The sequence below is a fragment of the Crocodylus porosus genome, unplaced genomic scaffold (assembly GCF_001723895.1).
Source record: "Crocodylus porosus isolate Cpor-Errol unplaced genomic scaffold, CroPor_comp1, whole genome shotgun sequence".
Taxonomy (NCBI): domain Eukaryota; kingdom Metazoa; phylum Chordata; order Crocodylia; family Crocodylidae; genus Crocodylus; species Crocodylus porosus.
This window is the reverse complement of record NW_017728895.1, coordinates 139,475-159,007: the sequence shown is the minus strand read 5'-3', so window position 1 is coordinate 159,007 and position 19,533 is coordinate 139,475. Positions and strand designations below refer to the sequence as shown.

Here is a 19,533-nt window from a genome sequence, read left to right as displayed (position 1 = left end):
CTCCCAAAGACCCGTGCCCCCCCAGCCCTGGGGGGGCCTCCCCCGGGCTGCTCCACCCTTTGTCGGACAAGACACCAGCCGCCCTCAGCCATCAGGGTCCCAGCAGCCCCCCGCCCGCGCCCCCCAGCCACAGCCTCTGCAGCCGCCTGAGAGCCCCCCAGCCGGACGGGGGCCCAACAAAACTGGAGGGGCTTCAGCAGTGCGACGCCTGCCCTGGCCAGGGGGCACCGCTGTCCCGGCAGACCCCCAGGGCCCCCCGGCCGGACGAGCCCTGTCTGACAGCCGAGCAGTCGGAGACGCTGCGCCAGGTGCAGGACCTGCTGCAGCTGGTCGCTGCAGCCAAGGGGCAAGTGGGTTTGTCCAAGGGGGACGAGCACTTCCTAACATCTCAGGGACACGTGGGCCCCGGGGACATGGGGGATCTGCGGTCGCAGCTGCAGTCCCTGGAAGGGGTACTGGAGACCAGCCAACAAACCATCAAGGTGCTGCTGGACGTCATCCAGGACCTGGAGAAGAAGGAGGCCCAGCGGGATGGGTGAGCAGACGGCAGTGTGGTGGCCGGGTGGGAGGGCGCTGGCGCGGCCCCGGGGATGGGGATGGGGACACCGCCCGGGGTCAGACGTCCTTCCAGCAAGACCCCGGCCCCCTTGAAACGGAGCCAGCCCCAGACACCTCCGCCTCGCGGCTGCCCATCACCCCCAACCCTGCTTTCCATGCACTTCCCCTCAAGACACAGGCCAGGCCTGAGCCCTGACCCCATGCCGGTCTGCAGGAAGCGACCAGCTCAGACCCGGGCTGAAGCCGTCTCGCTGCCCATGTCGCAGCCGAGTGTCCGCCACCCCGACGCACGAGGCCAGGACCCTCCTTCCCAAGCCCACGGCACCAAAGTGACAGCTGATGGGGAGAGGGAGAGAAGAGCTGCCACGCAGGCCCCAATCCGGGCTTAGACATGCTGGTCAGCCCTGGCGGGAGCAGGGAATTCAGCCCTTGCAGGTCCCAGCCCCATCTGGCTTGTCCTTGTCCGGATGCCTCCAGCGGCTCCTGCCGGGAAGACACGGGGTGTCCCAGCCCATCCCCAGCGCAGGGCCAGGGCCAAGGCCAGGACAGGGCTGCGCGGCCTTAGGAAGAGCTCCCTTCCTGGGAGGGGCGATGCAGGCAGTGCCAGCCTGCCCAGGGAGCTCCCTTTCCCCTCTGCTGCATGAAGTTGGAGGCAGGATTGTGATGATTCAAGCAAACGATTCCATGAGCTTAATCTGCATATATGCTAATAGATGCAGGCAGACCTTGACTCGAGTGTTACGCCTTGTAAGTCACACCGTAGGGGTGGCTGTGCAGAGGTCAGACATGGGGTTTGGACAGCGCTGATCCTGCCTCAGGCAGGGTTGGACTGGATGCGACCTCTGCGGGTCCCCACCAGCCCCGTGGCTCTGGGGCTGTCACACGCGTGTAGCTTGGATTTTTTAAAGGCCTCTGCCAGGGCTTTTGCAGGGAGGAGCTCGTTGTGGGCTGAGAGGTAAAATTCGTCCTGCAGCTGTCAGTGGCTAAGAGCATCGCGGGGAGGCAAAGAAAGGTAACGAGCAAGGGGCAGGAAGGCAGAAGGGTAACGAGCAAGGGAGCGACGATTACTTCTGTTTGTCTGGGCTGGTTTGGACGGGGCTGATCCTGCCTCTGGCAGGGCTGGGGCTGGATGTGACCCAGCCCCACAGGTTCCTGCCAGCCCCACAGCTCTGGGACTTGGGGGTTTAATCTAGAGGCGATCCTGGGGGGGCGGAGGCATGCTTGCAGAGGCTGTTGAGAGGAGTTGAGTGTGTAGACGTGTGAGGAGCTTCATGGGGACGTGTCCCAGTGAGGGCACGGTCAGCAGGACGGGATTCAGTGCCAAGGGACCAGACAAGGCCGACACAGGGGAGAATCGTGAACCCCTCGAGCTTTGTGCTGCATCCGAGGGCACCGTGTCTGCTCGGAAAGGCACCTGCTTGCGCTGTCTGCAGCTCAGTTAGGACCTCGCTTCAGCATACAGCTCGGGTCACATAAGCAAGCAAGAGATGGGACAGGACAGCAAAGAGTAGGGAAACTATTGTGCGGTTGTTACATAAGTGCCTGGCGGGGCCTCCGCTGCGCAGCTCTGCTTGCACTGACAGATCACACGGGAGGAAGGCTGGGGGAGTCTGCAGCACACGCCAGACTAGACAAAGGAACAGCAAACGCAGCGCCTCAAACCTGCATCCGTGATGTGCAGGGAAAACCTACGCCGTCCCGGAGGAGTTGGATCCGGGCCCTGCTGCCCGTAGCAAAACAGATCTGGAGTCTCTGCACGTTGCAGGCGGAAAGAGGCTGGCCCAGGGAGACCGCTCCAGGCGACTCGAGGCAAGACCTCGACCTGGGACACAGACTAAGCGATCGTGACCGATGGCATTTCTGTGCAAACAGAACAGCTCTGTCACTGCTCGTACGGTCTCAGTTCCCTATAGCTGAATGCAGTCGTGAGCACAATTGACTTGACAGGGCAGGGCACTGACTTTTATTTTTGCCAGCGGGGGCTGAGATGATGGACGTGTAGGTATTCGACGCATTCTGGGTGACAGCCCTCTTCCCGAGGGGAGCTAGGGATGTCAGGCCCCCATGTACTCGCACCTCTGAGATGGGAAACAATTAAACAAAAACATGGGAATAGCATTTGGGAACCAGGAATGATGTGTTAGGTGCCCACAAAAACCAAAACTCCCCAATTCTGCAATTGCCAAAGGAAGCTTCTGACATCTGGGTCAAAGGAGGATGTGAAACAACACATAGAAAGAGGAAAAACAGGGAAGTTGACAGTGAAAACTGGCGGTTAGGAGATGCAAGGAGTTGATACGGGAAGCTGACAGCATAAATGAGCAGGGTTAAGGTGATGGGCATGAATTCTTTAACTGTCTCGAGAACAAAGCAAATCCTGACCATGTTTCAGGTCTGAGACAAGATAAAGGAAATAAAACTGTGATGCAGAAAAGCAGAAGTGTTTCTCCTGTGGGAAAGAGGCAAGATGAAGTTTCTATGTCTTGCAGTGAGAGAGATGTTTCCTCTCCCATCAGAACAAGGCGGGTGTTGCACTCATTGCTAAATGCTGCTTACACACTCCAGATCAGGCAGCCTGTGCCCAGGGAGTTAAATAGCTGGGCCTCAAACATAGCCCAAAAGGCTGAGCCTAAAACATCATTGTAAATAAGGATGTATCAGCACAGGGGGTATCTTACCAGCGTCCGGCAGGGGCCTGGTCTCGGCTCTGCGCTGTTCAGTGTCTTTACCAATGACCCAGAGCACAATATAAAATCCTCTCCCGTGCATGCACGGCTGGCAGGGACAGTGATGATGGGCACGGGGCAGCCCAGGTCTGCAGCCTGACTGAAGCACATGGGAGCACGGGCATGTCTCGTGATAGGAGCTTGAAAGAGACCGTGGGGGCATGTGGCACAGGGTGCGTGGCAGGACCGGCCCTGCGACGTCCTTGTTCTGGACGTGCCGCACGTCTGAGGAGTACCCGGGGGCTGTGTTGAGTTGGCAGCTGCGCCCGCGGAGGAGGGTTGTGCACGGAGCAGCAGGGAGCTGTTACTGCCTCTGCACGGCAGCCACGAGGCCCTTTCTGGGCCCAGATCCCTCCTGGCGACCGGATGCTGAGCACGGGGAAGTGCCCAGAGCAGGGCTGTAGCAATGGGCTGGGGGTGCAGAAACCTTGAGAGGCTTAAGATGCTCAATCGCTCGGGTCCCGAAGCAAAGGCGAGGAGGTGGCCATCATGGGGAGAAGGAGTTTGGTACCCCAGAGATGGCAGCGAAAGCTGCGTTAGCGGGGATGGGGGCTGGATAAGGTAAGATGCAGACTTCAAGCAGGGACGGTAGCTAGGAACGGGACTGGCTGACTCAGGGGCATCAAAGGAAGGAGCTTGGGTTCATTCAGGAGTAGACGAGCCCGTCCCCTACACCAGATGCCACGCAGCCAGGTCAGCCCCAGCCTCCCAATCCCAGAAAGGGACAGGCCAGGCCCCTCGCTGCTGCCTGCCAAGCACGTGGCTGCCCCAGGAGCCAGGGGAACCGGGGTGAGGACCTGCTTCCCTGCCCCGTGCGATGAACTAGGGGTGCTTGTAGGGCTGCCAGGTGCTGGAAAGCACACAGCTAGTGGGAACGCGCCCGGTGCAGGCAGCACCTCACAGAGAGCTGGGGGCCAAACCCCCCTGTCCCTGAGCTGTGGCCATCCCTGGCACTGGGGCTGGATGAGGGGGGCCGAGCTCTTGCACCGGGGCTGGCCCCACGGACAGGAGAGTGGGCTGGGCAGGTCCTGCTCCCAGCCGCTGCCTCTCTGTCCACACATCCAGACGGGCTCCCTTTTCCTCTGTGTTGTGGGAAAGGCAGCCCGCAGCCCTGTGAGATGGCCAAGGGGCAGCTTGTGCCCCTGATGCTGGTGCTGTGGTTGTGGGAACCTGCATGCAGCACTGGGCGGCTTCTGCCCCTGCCTCGTGAGCCGCAGCCCCGGGCACGCACAGCCGGCTCTGGACAGTCCCAGCCCCGCTTGGCCAGGCACTGAAAACATCCTGTCCCGGGGGCAGGGGAAGCAGCCTGCCCGAGCCCCGGGAGCTGGCATTCCCCAGGGGTTTCCCGTGCGCCCACCCCTGCCCTGGTGACACGTGGGTCAGTGCCCAGGCAGGTAGACGCAAAGGCCCTGGGGATGCCGGTTGGGTAGTGGCTGCCGCGGCTGTATCTCACGGGCTTTCTGCTGTGCCGCAGGCGACACTCCTACCGGACGGGACAGGACATCGCCAACTGCGGGACCTGCCGAGACTGTGCCTGCATCATCTACAGGTAGGTGCTGCCGCCTCCGCCACGCGCCACATTTGGGGCTGGGCTTGTGTACCTGCGTCCATGCTGTGGGACCCCAAATATATCAGCAGCCCTGGGCAGGCGCATGGGCCCTCTGACCTGGCAGGCTTTTTGCACAGGGTCTGGGCTGTCTGGGCCCCCTGTGCAGGGGACTGAACATCTCCAGAGTAGCAGGGTCTCTGGCCTTTCCAGTGGCCCTGCTCTGATCCCCTACGGCCTCTGGCACTCGGTGCATGCGTACGCAGACCCCTCCCCACCCAACGTGCACACACTTACTGCTGAGAACCAGTCCCCCAGAACAGCCCAGGCGGGTCCCTGGCACATGGCCGGGTGTCTGCATGAAGACCGGCTCCAGCCGTGGCCGCGCATTGCAGCGCTGCTCTCAGCTGCCCCCCAAGCCACTCGTGTCCAGGCAGAGCCTGGGGCTGGACAGCCAGCCCTGTTGCGCACCAGGCTAATGGCTTGCCTGCTGCTGGCCACAGAGATGTGGCCTGCATATGTTCGTGCCTCGTGTCCTGCAGCTGGGGCTGGGTCCCAGCAGGCCAGCACGAGCCCCAGGGGTTTCAGCCAGCCCAGCACATAGAGGCGTCTTGTGCCCTGGGCATCCGGCACCAGGGGTGGGCAGGGGCTCAAGGGAGCTGGTGCTGTTCGGGCATCTGCAGCTGCCGGAAGGCAGCCCCGTCCCACTGGCCAGGCAGGCTGGCTCTGCTCCCCGCGAGCACAGATCCATCGATGTTCGGGTCGGATGGGACCTCAACAGATCATTGAGTCTGACTCCCTGCCTGGGCAGGAAAGAGCACCGGGGTCAGAGGACCCCGGCCAGGTGTTTGTCCAGCCTTCTCTTAAAGACCCCCACGGGAGGGGAGGTCCACCGCCCTTGGAGCCCATTCCAAATTTTGGCCACCCTTACCGTGAAGAAGTTTTTCCTGATATTCAGCCTAAATCTGCTCTCTGTCAGTTTGTGACCATCGCTCCTTGTTACCCCAAGAGGCGCCTGGTGAACAGAGCATCTCCACTCCCTTGCTGTGCCCCCCGATGAATCTGTCGGCAGCCGCAAGATCCCCCTCAGCCTTCTCTTGCGGAGGCTGCAGAGGTCCAGGTCCTCAGTCTCTACTTGTCAGGCTTGTCCTGTAAGCCCCTGACCATACCAGTGGCCTCCTCTGGACCCTCTCGAGTCTATCAACATCCTTCTTGAAGTGCAGTGCAGATGCATGCTCCACCTGCAGTCGGACCAGAGGGGACGTATCGCCTCCTTGGATCTAGTCATCATGCATCTTCTGGTGCATGGTAACGTGCGGGTAGCTTCGCTGGTGATTTCATCGCGCTGGCGACTCATGTTCATCTTGGAGTCCGCTATGACTCCGAGATCCCCTTGTGCACCCGCATGTCATCCTGTCCTCACCAGTGCCCCTCTTGCATCATTGCAGTGCCGAAAGGAGGGCATGAGGGCATGTGACAGTGCCTGGGTCTTTCTATCCCTCTTCCTCTGGCCTCTGCCCAGAGGCGGTGTAGGAGGCCCCAGCCCTGGTGCATGGGTAGCCGCAGCCCTGTGGTGCCGTAGCAGGAGAGGAGAGCACAGGCCAGCTCTCCCAAGCAGTGCAGCAGGGACAGGCAGGGACTCTGCACGCTGGTGCATCTCCCTGGTGCCTGGGCCGTCAGTGCAGCCAGGAGAAACCCCAGTTTTCCAGTCTCAAGGGTCCCAGGTCAGACTCCACCGTGGCCTCCAGGCAGCTGCAGCCACGAGGACAAGGTTGTCTCCTGCCCCACGGGCTCACCTGCCCAAAGCATTTGGTCTTCCTCTGAGGCTGCCCTGCCCAAGCTGGGCAGCACCTGCATGCCCCCGGCAGCCCTGTGTCCTTGCTCCCAGGCAGCAGCGTCCCTGGTGCTGCAGGTCGGGCGCAGGTCTCGGGCCCCGGGGAGGGCGCAGGGCTCGGCAGAGGTGTTTCCGGGATGCCGAGTGCTGCGCTGCAGCTGGCCAGGAGGGCTGTGCAAAGCTTTGGATCATGATTCGGATTTGGAGATGATTCGGAGGCCCAATCTACGAATCCAGATCGAATCGCAGGAAGCTTTAGGCTTTCCGAATGGATTCGGAAAAGATTCAGAGATTTAGCCATAGGGTATAAAGGGGAATCAATGAAATATCTATAACTTTGGTGCCTTTTGGCTGATTCAGATGAACCTTGCAGGGATGGTAGCCTCTGCTGAGAGTATGATGCGTGCCATGTTTCAAGGGGATAGGTGCAGGGGTTTCTGGGAAAGTGCAGCCTGAAGTTCTGAGAGCAAAATTCACGTCACGTGTGTGTGTTAAGCTACAGGGGGGTGAAAGTTGCAGGGCTGGTAGCTCTTGCAGAGGCCACAAAGCCTGCCAGGTTTCAAGGAGATCAGTGCAGAGGCTTGGGGGAAACTGCATCTTGAACTGTGGACAAGCAAAACTCGCCCTCGGGTCAGTGCAGCGACTGCCCCAAAGGCAGATGGGCCATCGGCTGCGCCCGTCAGGGAGAGACGAGCCGCTACGCAGGGGTCCGGGCTGCAAAGCAGAGGGATCAAGGGCCAAGATGCACATGGGCACAGGGCACTGGGTGACATCAGAAACAGACCTCACTTGCACAAGGGACTGCAAGGCAGCCGGGGGCAAGGGCCCCCCAAAACAGGGTTCAGGCACACTACAATGATGGCCTGACACTCAGATGGATGCAGAGGCACGGCGGGAAGCTGTGAGTGCGAGGGCGGCGCACGGGATAGCAAGTATCCGCACGAGAGAGGCCTGCTGGTAGCCCGGGCTTTGACCTTGCAGCAAAGGGGGACCGATGATGCTGGAGGCTGAACCAGGCCGTCTGCGACCAAACAAGGGACCTGCGCTACAGCGAAGGTCATAAACCTCGACGTCGCTCGCTAAGGGAGGCGGTGAGCTCAGCAGCTCTCACCTGCCTCTCATGCCCTCGGGCTGGGTGCGATGCCAGGGTCAGGCCATGATGCTGACACCCATGGCGGTGTTGCGCAGGGCTGGCACACCGAGGTGGGCTCAGGGCTGCGAGGGGGCTGCCAGCAGCGCCGCATGCTGGGGATGGGGCTGAGCGCCACTGCCTTCCCTGTCTGGTACGCAGCGTCCCTCGGTCTCGGCTCCGGCGAGGCTCTCGGCAACTGCGATGAGAAAGGTCCGTGTGAGGAGTGACGGCCCCTCGCCCGGCATCGTGTCCCGACACGGCCCTTCAGTCCGTGCTGCTTTGCCGCTGTGGCAGGCACCCGCTCCCCTTGGCTGGCGCGTGGGGCCCTGGGCCGGCTGCGCCCAGCCCGGTGCATGGGGGGAGGAAGACCTCGCTCCGTTTCTCTCTTTCCCCAGATCTCGCCCCGTGCACCACAGAGAAGTCACCCAGCCCCGAGCACGGGGGAGAGGAGCGGCCCCACTCCTGTCCGTGCGGAGGGCGGGGGCCGGCCCACTGGCCTCTGGGAGGAGGTACCCAGGTGCATCCTGCTGTGTGTCCAGGCATCCCCGGGTGTCTCGGTGTGCATCCACCGGGCGCTGGCTGCCGGTGTCCAGCTTCCTCCGTGTGCCCGTGCATGGCCCTGGCTTGTCATTACTTGTGTCTTCTCCATTCGCCCTCGCTTGCAGGGGGTCGGGGTTGTGCTGCCCCTTTGCGGAGCTGACAGCAAGCAACACTTTCCCGCATGCATGTGTTTGTGGACAAGTGTTGGCTACCTGCTCTGTGCACGTCCCACCATGAGGGAGTAAGGGGCTCTCTCAGGGTGCCTGCATGCATGCGTGGGTCCCCCCCACCCTGCACCAACACACAGGCATCCCTCCCGCAGCCCGTCGCATGCCTGCTGCGCTGCGTGCATGTCTCTCCTCATTGTATCTGTGTCTCTGGCTCCATGTGTGTCTGCAGCAGAGCTAACCGCAGCCCCCCCACCGCGTCGCTCGTGGGGGATTTCAGTGCTAATCGGGACTGACGAGCCTGTCTCTGCATGGCGCTGTGTCTGGGAGGAGATGTCACATCTGGAGGAGGCGGGTTGGTGCATTTGTCAGCTCTCGCTCTGGACTCCCTCTGGGCTTCGCGGCAGTCCATGTGCCGCACCAGGTCCTCTGGTGGGACGCAGCGGCACGAGGAGACGGACACGTGGGGTGCATCATACCCAGGCCCCCTGAGCTTCCCTGTTTGCATGCTGCTGGGTGACCGCGAGGCTGCACGCTGGGGCAGCAGAGGACGGTGCCGCCCGGGCTCACGGAGATCGGTGCAACCCGTGGGCGAGCAGCGGGTTCCCTCCCGGCTCTGCCCATGGCTTAGTTGTTGCCTTCAGCTGTGGGGCAAGGGGCGGCTGGATGCTCATGGTCCCAGTGCCCCTTGCTGAGCCGTGGCCTGCGCAAAGCCTCCCTGTGCTGTTATTTCCCTTGCAGCAGTGACTGAAATCCAGGCTCCATTCTGCACAGACGCAGGGAGACTGCCCTGCCGTGACCTGCTTACAGTCGAAGTAGAGCAAGCAGACAGAGCCGTGGGGACAATAATCCTCATCACAAGCAAGGGCTAAGGCCAGGAGAGGAAATTACTTCCCTGAGGCCACCCAGAAGGCATGGGGCACAGCATGGGTCTCCTGCATCTCCAGCCATGCAGTCACACGCGGTCCAGCTCTGACCAGCTGTGCACTGGGGGCTCATCTCCAGGAGGACATCTCCTTGCACCTTCTGTGAGGGCACAGGGCGTGCAAACCCCCGAGGCCACGTGGACAGGTGCCCCCCCGCCACAGGCACCGAGCCTCAAGGCCACGGCAGAGACCTGCTGTGCCCGGGTACCTTGCCCAGACCCCCGCACATGCCAGCTCTCCTACGGGCAGGGCAGCTGTATTCACAGCGCTGCCCTTGGGCTGTGCCCTCTGCCGCTAGGTGGAGCTGGCCTGGCCCCGTGCCCACGTGGCAATGCTGCTTCTGCACAGCTCTGCCTTGCACCACCCGGGAGTGCCCCGAACTCAGGCTTTGCCCGCGGGATTCTTGGTGAAGCGAGCTGACTCCTGCAGTGCCTCTGGCCCGCAACGGCTGGAGAGGGGGAGTCCAAAAGGTGCGCTCCTCTGAACCAAAGCCCAAGAGAGAGCCCGAGGCTGCATGGTGGAGCCGGTCGTTGGAGGTCTCCAGTGCCACAGTGATGTGGGCGCCAGCGCGTTCTCACTGCCGCAGGGACAAGCGTCCTGCTGTCAGGCCACACGGCTCACCGCCCGCCAAGAGCCGCGCAGTTGGGGCAGAGGCAGCTTTGATGGGGGTCGGCCACAGTCTAACTTCAGCCTTCTCCATGCCGCTGTGGCCCAGGGACAGTGCCCCGAGGCAGCACCGTTGAGTCGGGCACTGCGGGGATGCCGTGTGCACACGGACAGGCTGAGGCAGGAGAGCAGCGCCTGGCGCTGCAGGAGGTGGATTCTGTCGGTCTTTGCTGACAAGTTCCACGTTTTGCTCGGCTGAATGAACAGGGGGTCTCGAGGCCAAGGGCATTAGATCTGGGGGGACTGAGCTTAGGGGAAAGCAACTGCCTGGCTGCTGGTGTCAGCCACAGCCCCTTGTGCAAGCAACGCTGCCCTTGCCTGAAGCAGCTGGCACTGGCCCTGGCGGAGACGCGGCCCTGGGCTACCTGCACAGCTGGTTCGGCGCTGCTTGGCCCTTGACTGGCTGCTTTTCCTGCAGGCTTCAGTGCCCGAGAAAAGAAGCCAGGGGAAGGATTCAATGCAGGGTCCAGGCCTGCCAGCCCACCTCCGAGCCAGGCTTTCATGCACCCACCATCCTTCTCTGCGTGCGCCCTGCCTGGAGGGAGCCAAATCAATAGAGGTGGTCAGGGAAGTCAGAGGAGCAGGGTGCTCCTGTTCACGGCTCTGTGACTAGCAAGGGCCGAAGGCACAGGCCGCTGCATCTCTCTGCGGCCCTGGACAGAGCAGCCCACAAGGTCCTAGCCAGAGCCACAGTCTGACCGTGCGTGGGGAGAGTGGCCCCGGTGCTGGGACGCTGGTCCGCAGGCAGCCCCGCTCGGCAAAGCCCCTAGTGCTGGTCCAGCCCCTCACACATGGGTGCTGCCCGCGCGCGGCGAGGTCCATCCTGAAGGGCCGCGGGGAGGGAGGTGCTTCGGGAAGCAGCTCCGTGTGGGCAGACCCGCGTGGGTGGAGGGCAGCCAGCAGGAGGGACGTTGCAGGCCGAGCCCCGCCGGTCCGGCTTCCTCCCTGGCTGGCGTGTGCCTGGATGGCGGCTTGCTACAGGCCCACTAACCTGGTCTCCTTTCCCCCGGTACACAGCGTGGAGCACGATTTCCGGCAGCAGGAAGGCCGTTTCCAGCGGGTGCTGAGCAGCATCGAGAGCGAGTCAGGCCCGAGCTCCCCCATCATGGCACGAGCTGCCACGCCAAGTCGGCAGGAGCCGTCTCCGGTGCCAAAGCTGCCTACAAAAATGGACTCCAAAAAATCCAGGCGCAAGTGCTTCTGGTTCCTGTGATGTAAGGTGCTGCCCGCGACGGGACGCAGACACACACTGCCCGGTGGCAGGACGGGCCCCGCTGTCCCCGGGACTGTCCACTGCTGATACCACAAGCACTCTCTTCTCCTTGCTCTCCCTCTCTTCGAGGCCAGGGTTTGGGTAGCACCAGCTTTTCTATTTCTAACTCTCTCGGGTTCCCTTACTGGCACCCCTTGTGTAAATAGCGGGGGCGGGCAATGCTGTATTTCATGAGAAATCAATAAACTCCAGGGAGACGCTATTTTTGTTACCCCTGCCCTGGCCAGCGTACGTTTGTTCCCGGGAAGACCTGTGGGGCATGCAGGGGGTCACTGGAGACGAGGGCTGGAGATAACAAGCTATCCCCACTGCATGCCCATTGCTGCTGTCATGGCAGATTCTGGGGAAGCTGCCGGAGGCTTGTCTACACTAGGGCTCCTGCCCGTGCCTCTCAAGTGCCGCCAGCGCCTTCTCTAGCGTTAGTGCAACTCCCGTCCATGGGCCTCCAGTGACAGGTTCAGTTCCTTCGAGCCTTCGCCCCTCCTCCGGCCAGGACCCTGCGAGGTTGGTGCCAGCAGGAGCACTGGCTCAGCCTCGTCCCCATCCCCAGCCTGGGCTGCAGCATCAGTGCCTCTGCAGGGGCTTCATTTCAGTTGATTCCCAAGAACCTGGGAGACTTCAGTCCCTCCCAGGCTCAGATGAGAGTGGAGTTCAACTCAGCTGTGATCCCGTGCCGGTGACCCCGGCTGCTGAGCAACGAGGAGGGACCTGAACACCTTCAAGACGCCGCAGGGAACATCCCTGCCCCACAGGGCTCGCAGTGGTGACCCAGTAAGCCTCTCCCATCACAGACTTGCTGGTGCCTCTGGCCATGCCCTCACCCCCTCCCCACACACAAAGCACTGGGGCTGTCCTTGTGCGCACCGAGCCTGGGAACAGCTCCGACCATGCAGCCAGACATGGGAGGGGTCTGCCCGGGACATGGCAGCTCTCCTGTGTGGTCTTATGAGAAACCTGGGCACTCGGAGAGAAACAGCAGGAAAGAGACTCACCCTGGCCTTGTGGAGACAGGCAGGACCTTCTCCACCTCCAGCTTCTGACACTGTCAGACGTCTGGCCCTCCCTGTGCTACACATTCCCGTGCACGTGGTGTCACACGCTAGTGGGGGCCCAGCCCCTATGCAGCCACGTAACGTGGCACCCAAGCCCGGCACAGGCCAGGACAAGGGGCGTCGGGTCGTTATAGATGGGCCGTGGCAGCTCCCAGCGGCTCGGAGCCATCGGGGGTGAGACCCTCCACGTGCAGCGCTGCTGTGCGCGCCCAAGGAGGACAGCCCTGTGGCTCCAGGCACCAGTCCTGAAGGGAAGTGGATCCAAGGCTCCTGGTCCCCAGGACCCATGGAGGCTGGCGCTACAGGGAGAAGTGCCAGCAAAACGGACCCGTGTGGGGTCAGCTCCGCCACAAGCGCCTGTCCGCTGCAGCCCGTCTGAGCCCGAGCCCTGGCCAGCTCGGCTCACGTGGCAGCTTTGCTCGCCGGTGCCTGAATGGAAGCACTGCAGCCTTGGTCGTGTCTCCCGGAGGCAGTGGGGGCCGAGACTGGGAGCTGCCTGCTGCAGGATGCATTAACTTGTTACAGCGCGAGAGCAATTAGCAGCTCCAATACTCCAGCCTCTGCCTGGATGCCCATGAGAGGGGAGATTTACTCATGGTTTAATGAGGGGCCCAGATCGCAGGGGGCTGGAGGCAGGCAGGGACGGCCTCTGCATGTGGAGCGTGACGTGGTGAGCGCCCCGATGCAGTGCGCTGAGGAGACGCTGCCATGCTCGGAAAAAGCAATTCCAGCTTGAGGGGGAGGAGGGATCCACTGGGATGGAGAGCTGCAAGAAGGTCCTAATGAGACCACCTGCGCATGGTAATGGGGGCTGGGGGCTCCCGGGGGCCAGTGCTGTCCTGTGGGGGTGGCTTGGCTCTTAGGGAAGAATTCACCCCTTTGTTGGAGGGAGATGCGGAGCATGGAGGCGCAGGGGTCTGGGCCCACTGGGGACCACGCAGCCCCTGCAGGGTGGCAGGGAGGACGCAAGGTGTCCCTAGCCAGGCCCACAGCCCGTGCCCCCCCAGCTGCCCCGTCCTGAACCACGATGCACCGTGGAGGCTGTCTGGCCTGCAGCCCTGCTTGTCTGTATGAAGCCCGTGCAGAAGGGGAGTCACCCACGGTGGGCTTCGGTAGCTGAGGACCCCCAGCCATGGGCACAAGCCCCTGCTCTCCCCAAGGGAAGAGCTTCCTCTGGCCCCAGGCTCTGGGACCTCTTGCTGCAGGTGCCCAGGCAAGCGGCTGGGCTGTGGCTCCAGGTCTCACCTCTGCCTACCACGCAGCTGCTGGCATGCAGCCTTGGCATGCAGAGGCCAGTGCAGGCGTTCCCGTGCTCCTTTGCACCTCTGGGTTGCACCGTGGCACACACGTGGCATCTACTGGGTGCTAACACTGGTGGCAGGTCCCTGCTGAGGCTCTGACCCGTTTGTCCTCCCGTTCCCAGCTCAGCTGGCCTGGGAGGCAGCATCCTCAGCACAGGGCCTGGATGAGCACGTCCGTACCGAATGAGGCCAGGCGTGCCCCAAGGGACCAGTGGCTGCAGGTCTGAGCCACGCACCTGGGGCAGAATGATGGGCCACGGGGCCTCGAAGACAGGAGCTCCTCCATGGGACAGGACAGGGATATGGGGCACTTAGTGTCACTGCAGACACAAGAGCCACAGGATTGTGGTGGCAAGGCCACTGCAAGGGACATGCCTGAGCTTTGTAGTGTGTTTGCTCCCCTGCGCCCATTCTCTGCACCTGCTGCTACCAGGAAAAGGAGAGCCCCTTTTGCTTTGGCCCCATGCACACGAACTTCCCGCCTCCTGGAGCCTGCCAAGCAGGGAAGATGCTGGCAGATTTATGCCCCTTTCCCCAGCTTCCAGGAATGGATGAAGATGATGAAGCTCTGCAACCCCCACTGCAATCACAGAGCACCGATGCGGCATGAAAATGAGCGGCTCGGCGGAGACAGCTACCAGACCAATAACGAGCTGGTCACCGGGAGATATTACCAAATGCATTTGTCATCTACAGACTGGCAAAAAGCACTTGGGAAGCTGGCGCTTCCCATTCCTACCCGAAATCAGCCAAGGCTGCTCTTCGCCTTCGCTGCAGTACAAAGGGCAGCCTGGGAGCAGCTGACACTGATGGCCACAACCAGAAGAGCCCCGATTGCACACTTTCCACACTCACCTGTCACACACCGAAAGCCCTGGCACCTGCACCTGGCAGGGCCAGAGCAATGTCTCTCTCATCACAAGCCACAGGGAAAGGGCGGAGGGCCCCTGAGGTCACCTCGAGTCCAGCCCCGCCCGAGGCGGGATGAGCTCTGTCCAAACCAGAGGTGAATTTCAGACTGAAGCCGCGGAAGCGGGCGACTCCAGCCAAGGGTGTCGCCGAGTGCGGAGACGGACGCGTGCTGGAAACCGGGACACGGCAGCGGTGTCAACCTTGGCTGAAGCAGGCAGCTTGGCAGGATTCGGGCAGCTCGCAGCCACCCCCCAGCACCGTGGAGCGCAGTCAGCAGCGCACGCCCTGAGCAGCCCCCTCGGACGGAGCTGCCACGCTCGACGCTCCATGCTCGTGCCAGCCTCCCCAGACACGTCCAGCCCTGCTTCACATCCCCTCCCTGCCCCGGGGACATATTTCTCCAACAGTGCGGCGAGTTGTCCATGCCTCTGACCCCCCTGGGACCTCCTAGACACAATCGCCACAGCTGATGCCCAGGCTGTGGCCCCTGCAGGACCCCCAGAGACCCAGCCCCGCAGAGCCCAGAGCCGCAAGGCAGCAGTACTCACTCGCAGACTGTGCTCCCGGTCCAAGACAATCACCCGGCAGTTGACGGTGCGCAGCAGCCTCTCCAGGATCATCTTGACATGTCTCTTCACCCTCCCCTGCAAGGCAAGACGTGTTAGGGCCAGAGGCCAAATGCAGAGAGGGAGGATGCAGGGAGATCACAGGGTATTGCCCATCTCTGCCTGGCCATGCAGTTGCCTCAGGTGAGTGCTGGCACTTTGGAGAAGACCGAGGGGGATTGAACAGCAGCCTCCACCTCCCTGCAGGGGGAGCTGCAAAGAGGATGGAGCTGGACTGATCTCAGTGGGGGCAGATGACAGGACAAGGAGCAATGGGCTCAAGCTGCAGCAAGGGAAGTTGAGGTTGGATATGAGGAAAAACTCTCACCAGGAAGGTGGTGAAGCACTGGGACAAGTTACCCAGAGCAGTGGTGGAAGCTCCTTCCTTGGAGGTGTTGAAGACCTGGCTGGACCAAGCCTTGGCTGGGATGATGTAGTTGGGGCTGGTCCTGCTGTGAGCAGGGGGTTGGACTAGATAGTTTCATCGTTGGTTGGGTCAGAAGGGACCTGAGTACATCATCAAGTCCAACCCCCTGCCATGGCAGGAAAGGATGCTGGGGGTCAAATGACCCCGGCTACATGATTATCTAGCCTGCTTTTGAAGATCCCCGTGGTAGGAGCCAGCACCACTTCTCTTGGAAGTTGGTTTCAGATCCTAGCCGCCCTGACCGTGAAGTCACGCCTCCTGATATCTAGTCTGAACCTACCTCAGTCAACTTCTGGCCATTGTTCCTTGTTACTCCCAGTAGTGCTCAGGGGAACAGGGTCTCTCCCACTCCCTGCTGGTCCCCCCTCTAGTAAGTTTATAGGCAGCCACCAGATCCCCCCTCAGCCTTCTCTTGTGGAGGCTGAACAGGTTCAGGTCCCGTTGCCTCTCCTCGTAGGGTCTGCCCTGCTGCCCCCTGATCATGCGAGTGGCCTCCTCTGGACCCTCTCCATGCTGTCCACATCCCTCTTGAAGTGTGGCGCCCAGAACTGGACGCAGTCCTCCAGCTGCGGCCTGACCGGTGCCACATAGAGGGGGAGGATCACCTCCCCGGACCTGCTCCAGATGCATCTGTGGATGCATGACAGGGTACGGTTGGCCTTCCTGACCGCGTCCCCACACTGCCGGCCCATGTTCATCTTGGCATCAGTGATGACTCCAAGATCCTTTTCTGCCTCTGCACTGATGAGAAGGAGTTCCCCAGCCTGCAGGTATGAACAAGGTGCTTTTTAACCCCTTGTCCAAGTCACTGATGAAGATGTTGAACAGTGTGGGCCCGAGGACCAAGCCCTGGGGGACCCCACTGCCCACATCCCTCCAGGTTGAATATGACCCATCCACCACCACTCTCTGGGTGCGGCCCTCCAGCCAGTTGGTGACCCATTTGACTGTGTGGGTGTCGACACCACAGTCCCCCAATTTCTTAATGAGAATGGGGTGAGAGACAGTGTCGAAGGCCTTCCAAAAGTCCAGAAAGACTACATCCACCGCGACACCTGCGTCCAAGGCTTTTATGACCTGGTCACAGAGGCTGCCAGGTTGGTCTGACAGGACCTGCCTCCTGAGCTCCCTTCCTGCCCTCGCTGTCCGTGACTCTTCCTGTTTGCAGAGAAACCACAAGAATTTTATAATTCTGCAACAAACAATCTCTCTGGCGGGAGATTTCCACCCCCAGCTCCCAGCCAACTTCCTGCTTTGCTGCCTTTGTCCCTGGCATGTGCAAGGCCCTGTGCGGGGCTCCCGGGAGAAGGTGACCCAGGGGTGATGCCCCTCACACACTCTGGCCTGCCTCCTCTCAGACCCCGTCCGGCATGGGCCGGGAAGACCATGGTCAGTTGCCATCTGTCCCCACCCGCGGAGGCTAAGGTAGTAGGAAGAGCTGCACCGTGTTCCTCCACAAAACGGTGCTTGTCCTCGCTGGCTTCTCCTGCGACCGCAGATGTGGGCCATCCCTTGCAAATAACCAGGACTACACAGGGCACTCCAGCAGTTTCTTGCTCCGGAGCCTGAACGAGCATGTGGTCTGATCTATGCCAGGGTCGGGAGTGCGGAGGTGATCGTGGCCAACAGCAGAGGAAGGCTGGTGCAGGCACATGCTGAAGGTGCCGGCACGGGATGGGCAGGTGCCAGGCATGCCTGCCTTCCAAGCACCGGTGCTGATTGCAGTGGTCTGGCAGACCGCAGCATGGAAAGCGTGCCCGCTGCTGAGTGAAGCCCTCGAGCAGCACTGGGACTTCAGCTACCAGAGAAATGGCACCAGGCTGAGGAGCCCCGGGCACCAGATACCCCGGACATGGGGGCTTGAGGAGATCTCTCTCCAAGCAGTGGAGAGAAAGAGCTTTCTCCTCTGGGGCAGGGAGGTCTCCTGCACTGCACCAAAGAGGGACGCTTTGCACCGCTGCAGTGGGAAAGCCCTGGCCCCTCATCAGGGCTCAGACACAAGCAGAGGCCACAGGCATACGCGGGGCTGCACAGACCCTGCTTTGCACAGGCTTGGAGGAAGGCCTCTGCCTTTTCCTGAAGCTATTTTAATTTATTCCGTTTGGACTCCGCCACCCTCGTCGTGGGGATTTCCAAGTGCTTTTGCTCTGCTTTAAGAGGCCGTCACAGCCTATCGAGCCTTGAACCAAGAAGAAACACATCCTAGGGACTTCTGACCCAGCACGGTCCTAAGACCTGCCAACAGGTATAACTAGGGCTGTAGTGCAGCAGCTTTCTAAAGAAAGCCTTGAATGACACAGTCCTCAAACCAGACACCTCGGGGAAGTCTGGGCATCAGACACAGCCCACGAACCCTGACTGTCCTTCCCCCCTGGCCTTTCGCCTTCACCCTCAGGGTAGCACTGTCCGTGCGGAGGGCAAAGCGTTCCTGTAGCCACTGGACCATGCCCGGCCCACCCTCGCGTCGCATCGTGTCCTTTCCTACGGAGCAGCTCCTCTTGCGCGGCGTGGCGCTGCTCACGTTATCATTGCACTCCTTGGCTCACAGGATGTGGCTGCCCCGTGCTGTGCGCTGCTCCGCATGGGGATCTGCTCATTCCTACTCTCCTTTCCAGGGGCTTTTGCATCTGGTGAAGTCCGTGGTCCTTCCCCGCAGGCTCTGCCCTGGCTGGGGTGCACCTCCAGGCAGCTTTCTGCAGCTTTTCTTGCTGGTTTTCGTGCCTCTGCCCTGGGACCCTGGCCCCAGCATTTGTCTGCAGGCATTTCGGGGGGCTCTGAACGGCTTCCCCATTCCCCACCTGGTCGGGCATGGGCCTTTCGCTGACCACGCAACCTGCCCAGCAAATGGTCTTAGCAGGCACCGTCCTTCCCTCCCCTCTCCTGCCCACCCTTCCATGCGCTGTTCATGGGACTGGGGGGCTGGAGGGGTCTTGCAAGCTCCCATCGACCCCAGCCCCTATCTGAGGCAGGATCAGCCCTGACTCAACCATCGCAGCCATGGGCCTGTCCAACCTACTCCTGGAAACTCCCAGGGGCAGAGACAGAGAGTGCTCGGGCCATGTCCCATCCCTTCTCCACTGCATGGCACTCACCAGCTCCGTGTCCTGCTCCCCGCAGCACTGCGTCTCCTGTGCGCTCTGCCGCACCCTCCGCTCCTCTGCTCTCTGCAACCAAGAACGCAGGGCAAAATTAACCAAGAGCCACAACCCCCAGAGACAAGCCCAAGCACGCAGCTGCGCTGAGCTTCCCTTCTGCACCGGTCCCAGATGCTGCGCCGCACCTGGGCCTGCCACGGGGACACTGCGTGCTGGCAGCTGGTCCGGCTTCCTGCTCCAAGTTGGAAGCAGGGAGGGACATCTCACACGATGCTTTTGGCAAGACCAAGGTAGCAAAATGCCCCTTCCAGCCAGCCCTATGCCTGGCTCCTTCTGGACCTGGACAGCGAGCGTCACTTTGCTTCTCTGCAGCTGGGGCACAACCCTCCCCTCCCCTCCCCTCCCGGTGCTCCCACCCAGACTCAAGGCTGTGGCCCCCCGAGGCTGGGGGCCATCTCTCTAGGCACAGCGAGGCCCCGATTGCACTGGGCGCAGACAAATAGCGATGACAGAGGAGCAGAGGAGATGCCACATTACGCCTGACCCCAGGTCTGTCCTGTCTCGTGTGCTCCCCTGCCAGTGGCTCGGGGGCAGCCCAAGACCTCTCGTGGGATGGTGGATGGTGTGGCAGGCCAGTAGGGGGTGCTCCTGCGTTGAGCCGCCCACCTGCCAGGCTCTGAGCACCTCCCTGGGGCGCCTTATGCTCGGCCGACCCCTCTCCCGGAGCACACTCGCTAGTCTGGGGGTAACATTGCCGCCACCACCCCGAGAAG

At 61.7% G+C, this 19,533-nt stretch overlaps 1 protein-coding gene across 1 annotated transcript in view; it reads right to left on the bottom strand.

Moving 5' to 3' along the window:
- The window catches only part of LOC109324490 (dedicator of cytokinesis protein 2-like), a 106,070-nt gene that overhangs the window by 23,344 nt on the left and 63,193 nt on the right, over nucleotides 1-19,533 (bottom strand). The window contains exons 27-28 of the mRNA XM_019556497.1: nucleotides 18,758-18,829; nucleotides 15,182-15,277 (exon numbers count right to left, since the gene is read on the bottom strand). Of these exons, the coding sequence (XP_019412042.1) occupies nucleotides 15,182-15,277; nucleotides 18,758-18,829 (168 nt within the window). The remainder of the gene's footprint in view (nucleotides 1-15,181; nucleotides 15,278-18,757; nucleotides 18,830-19,533) is intronic.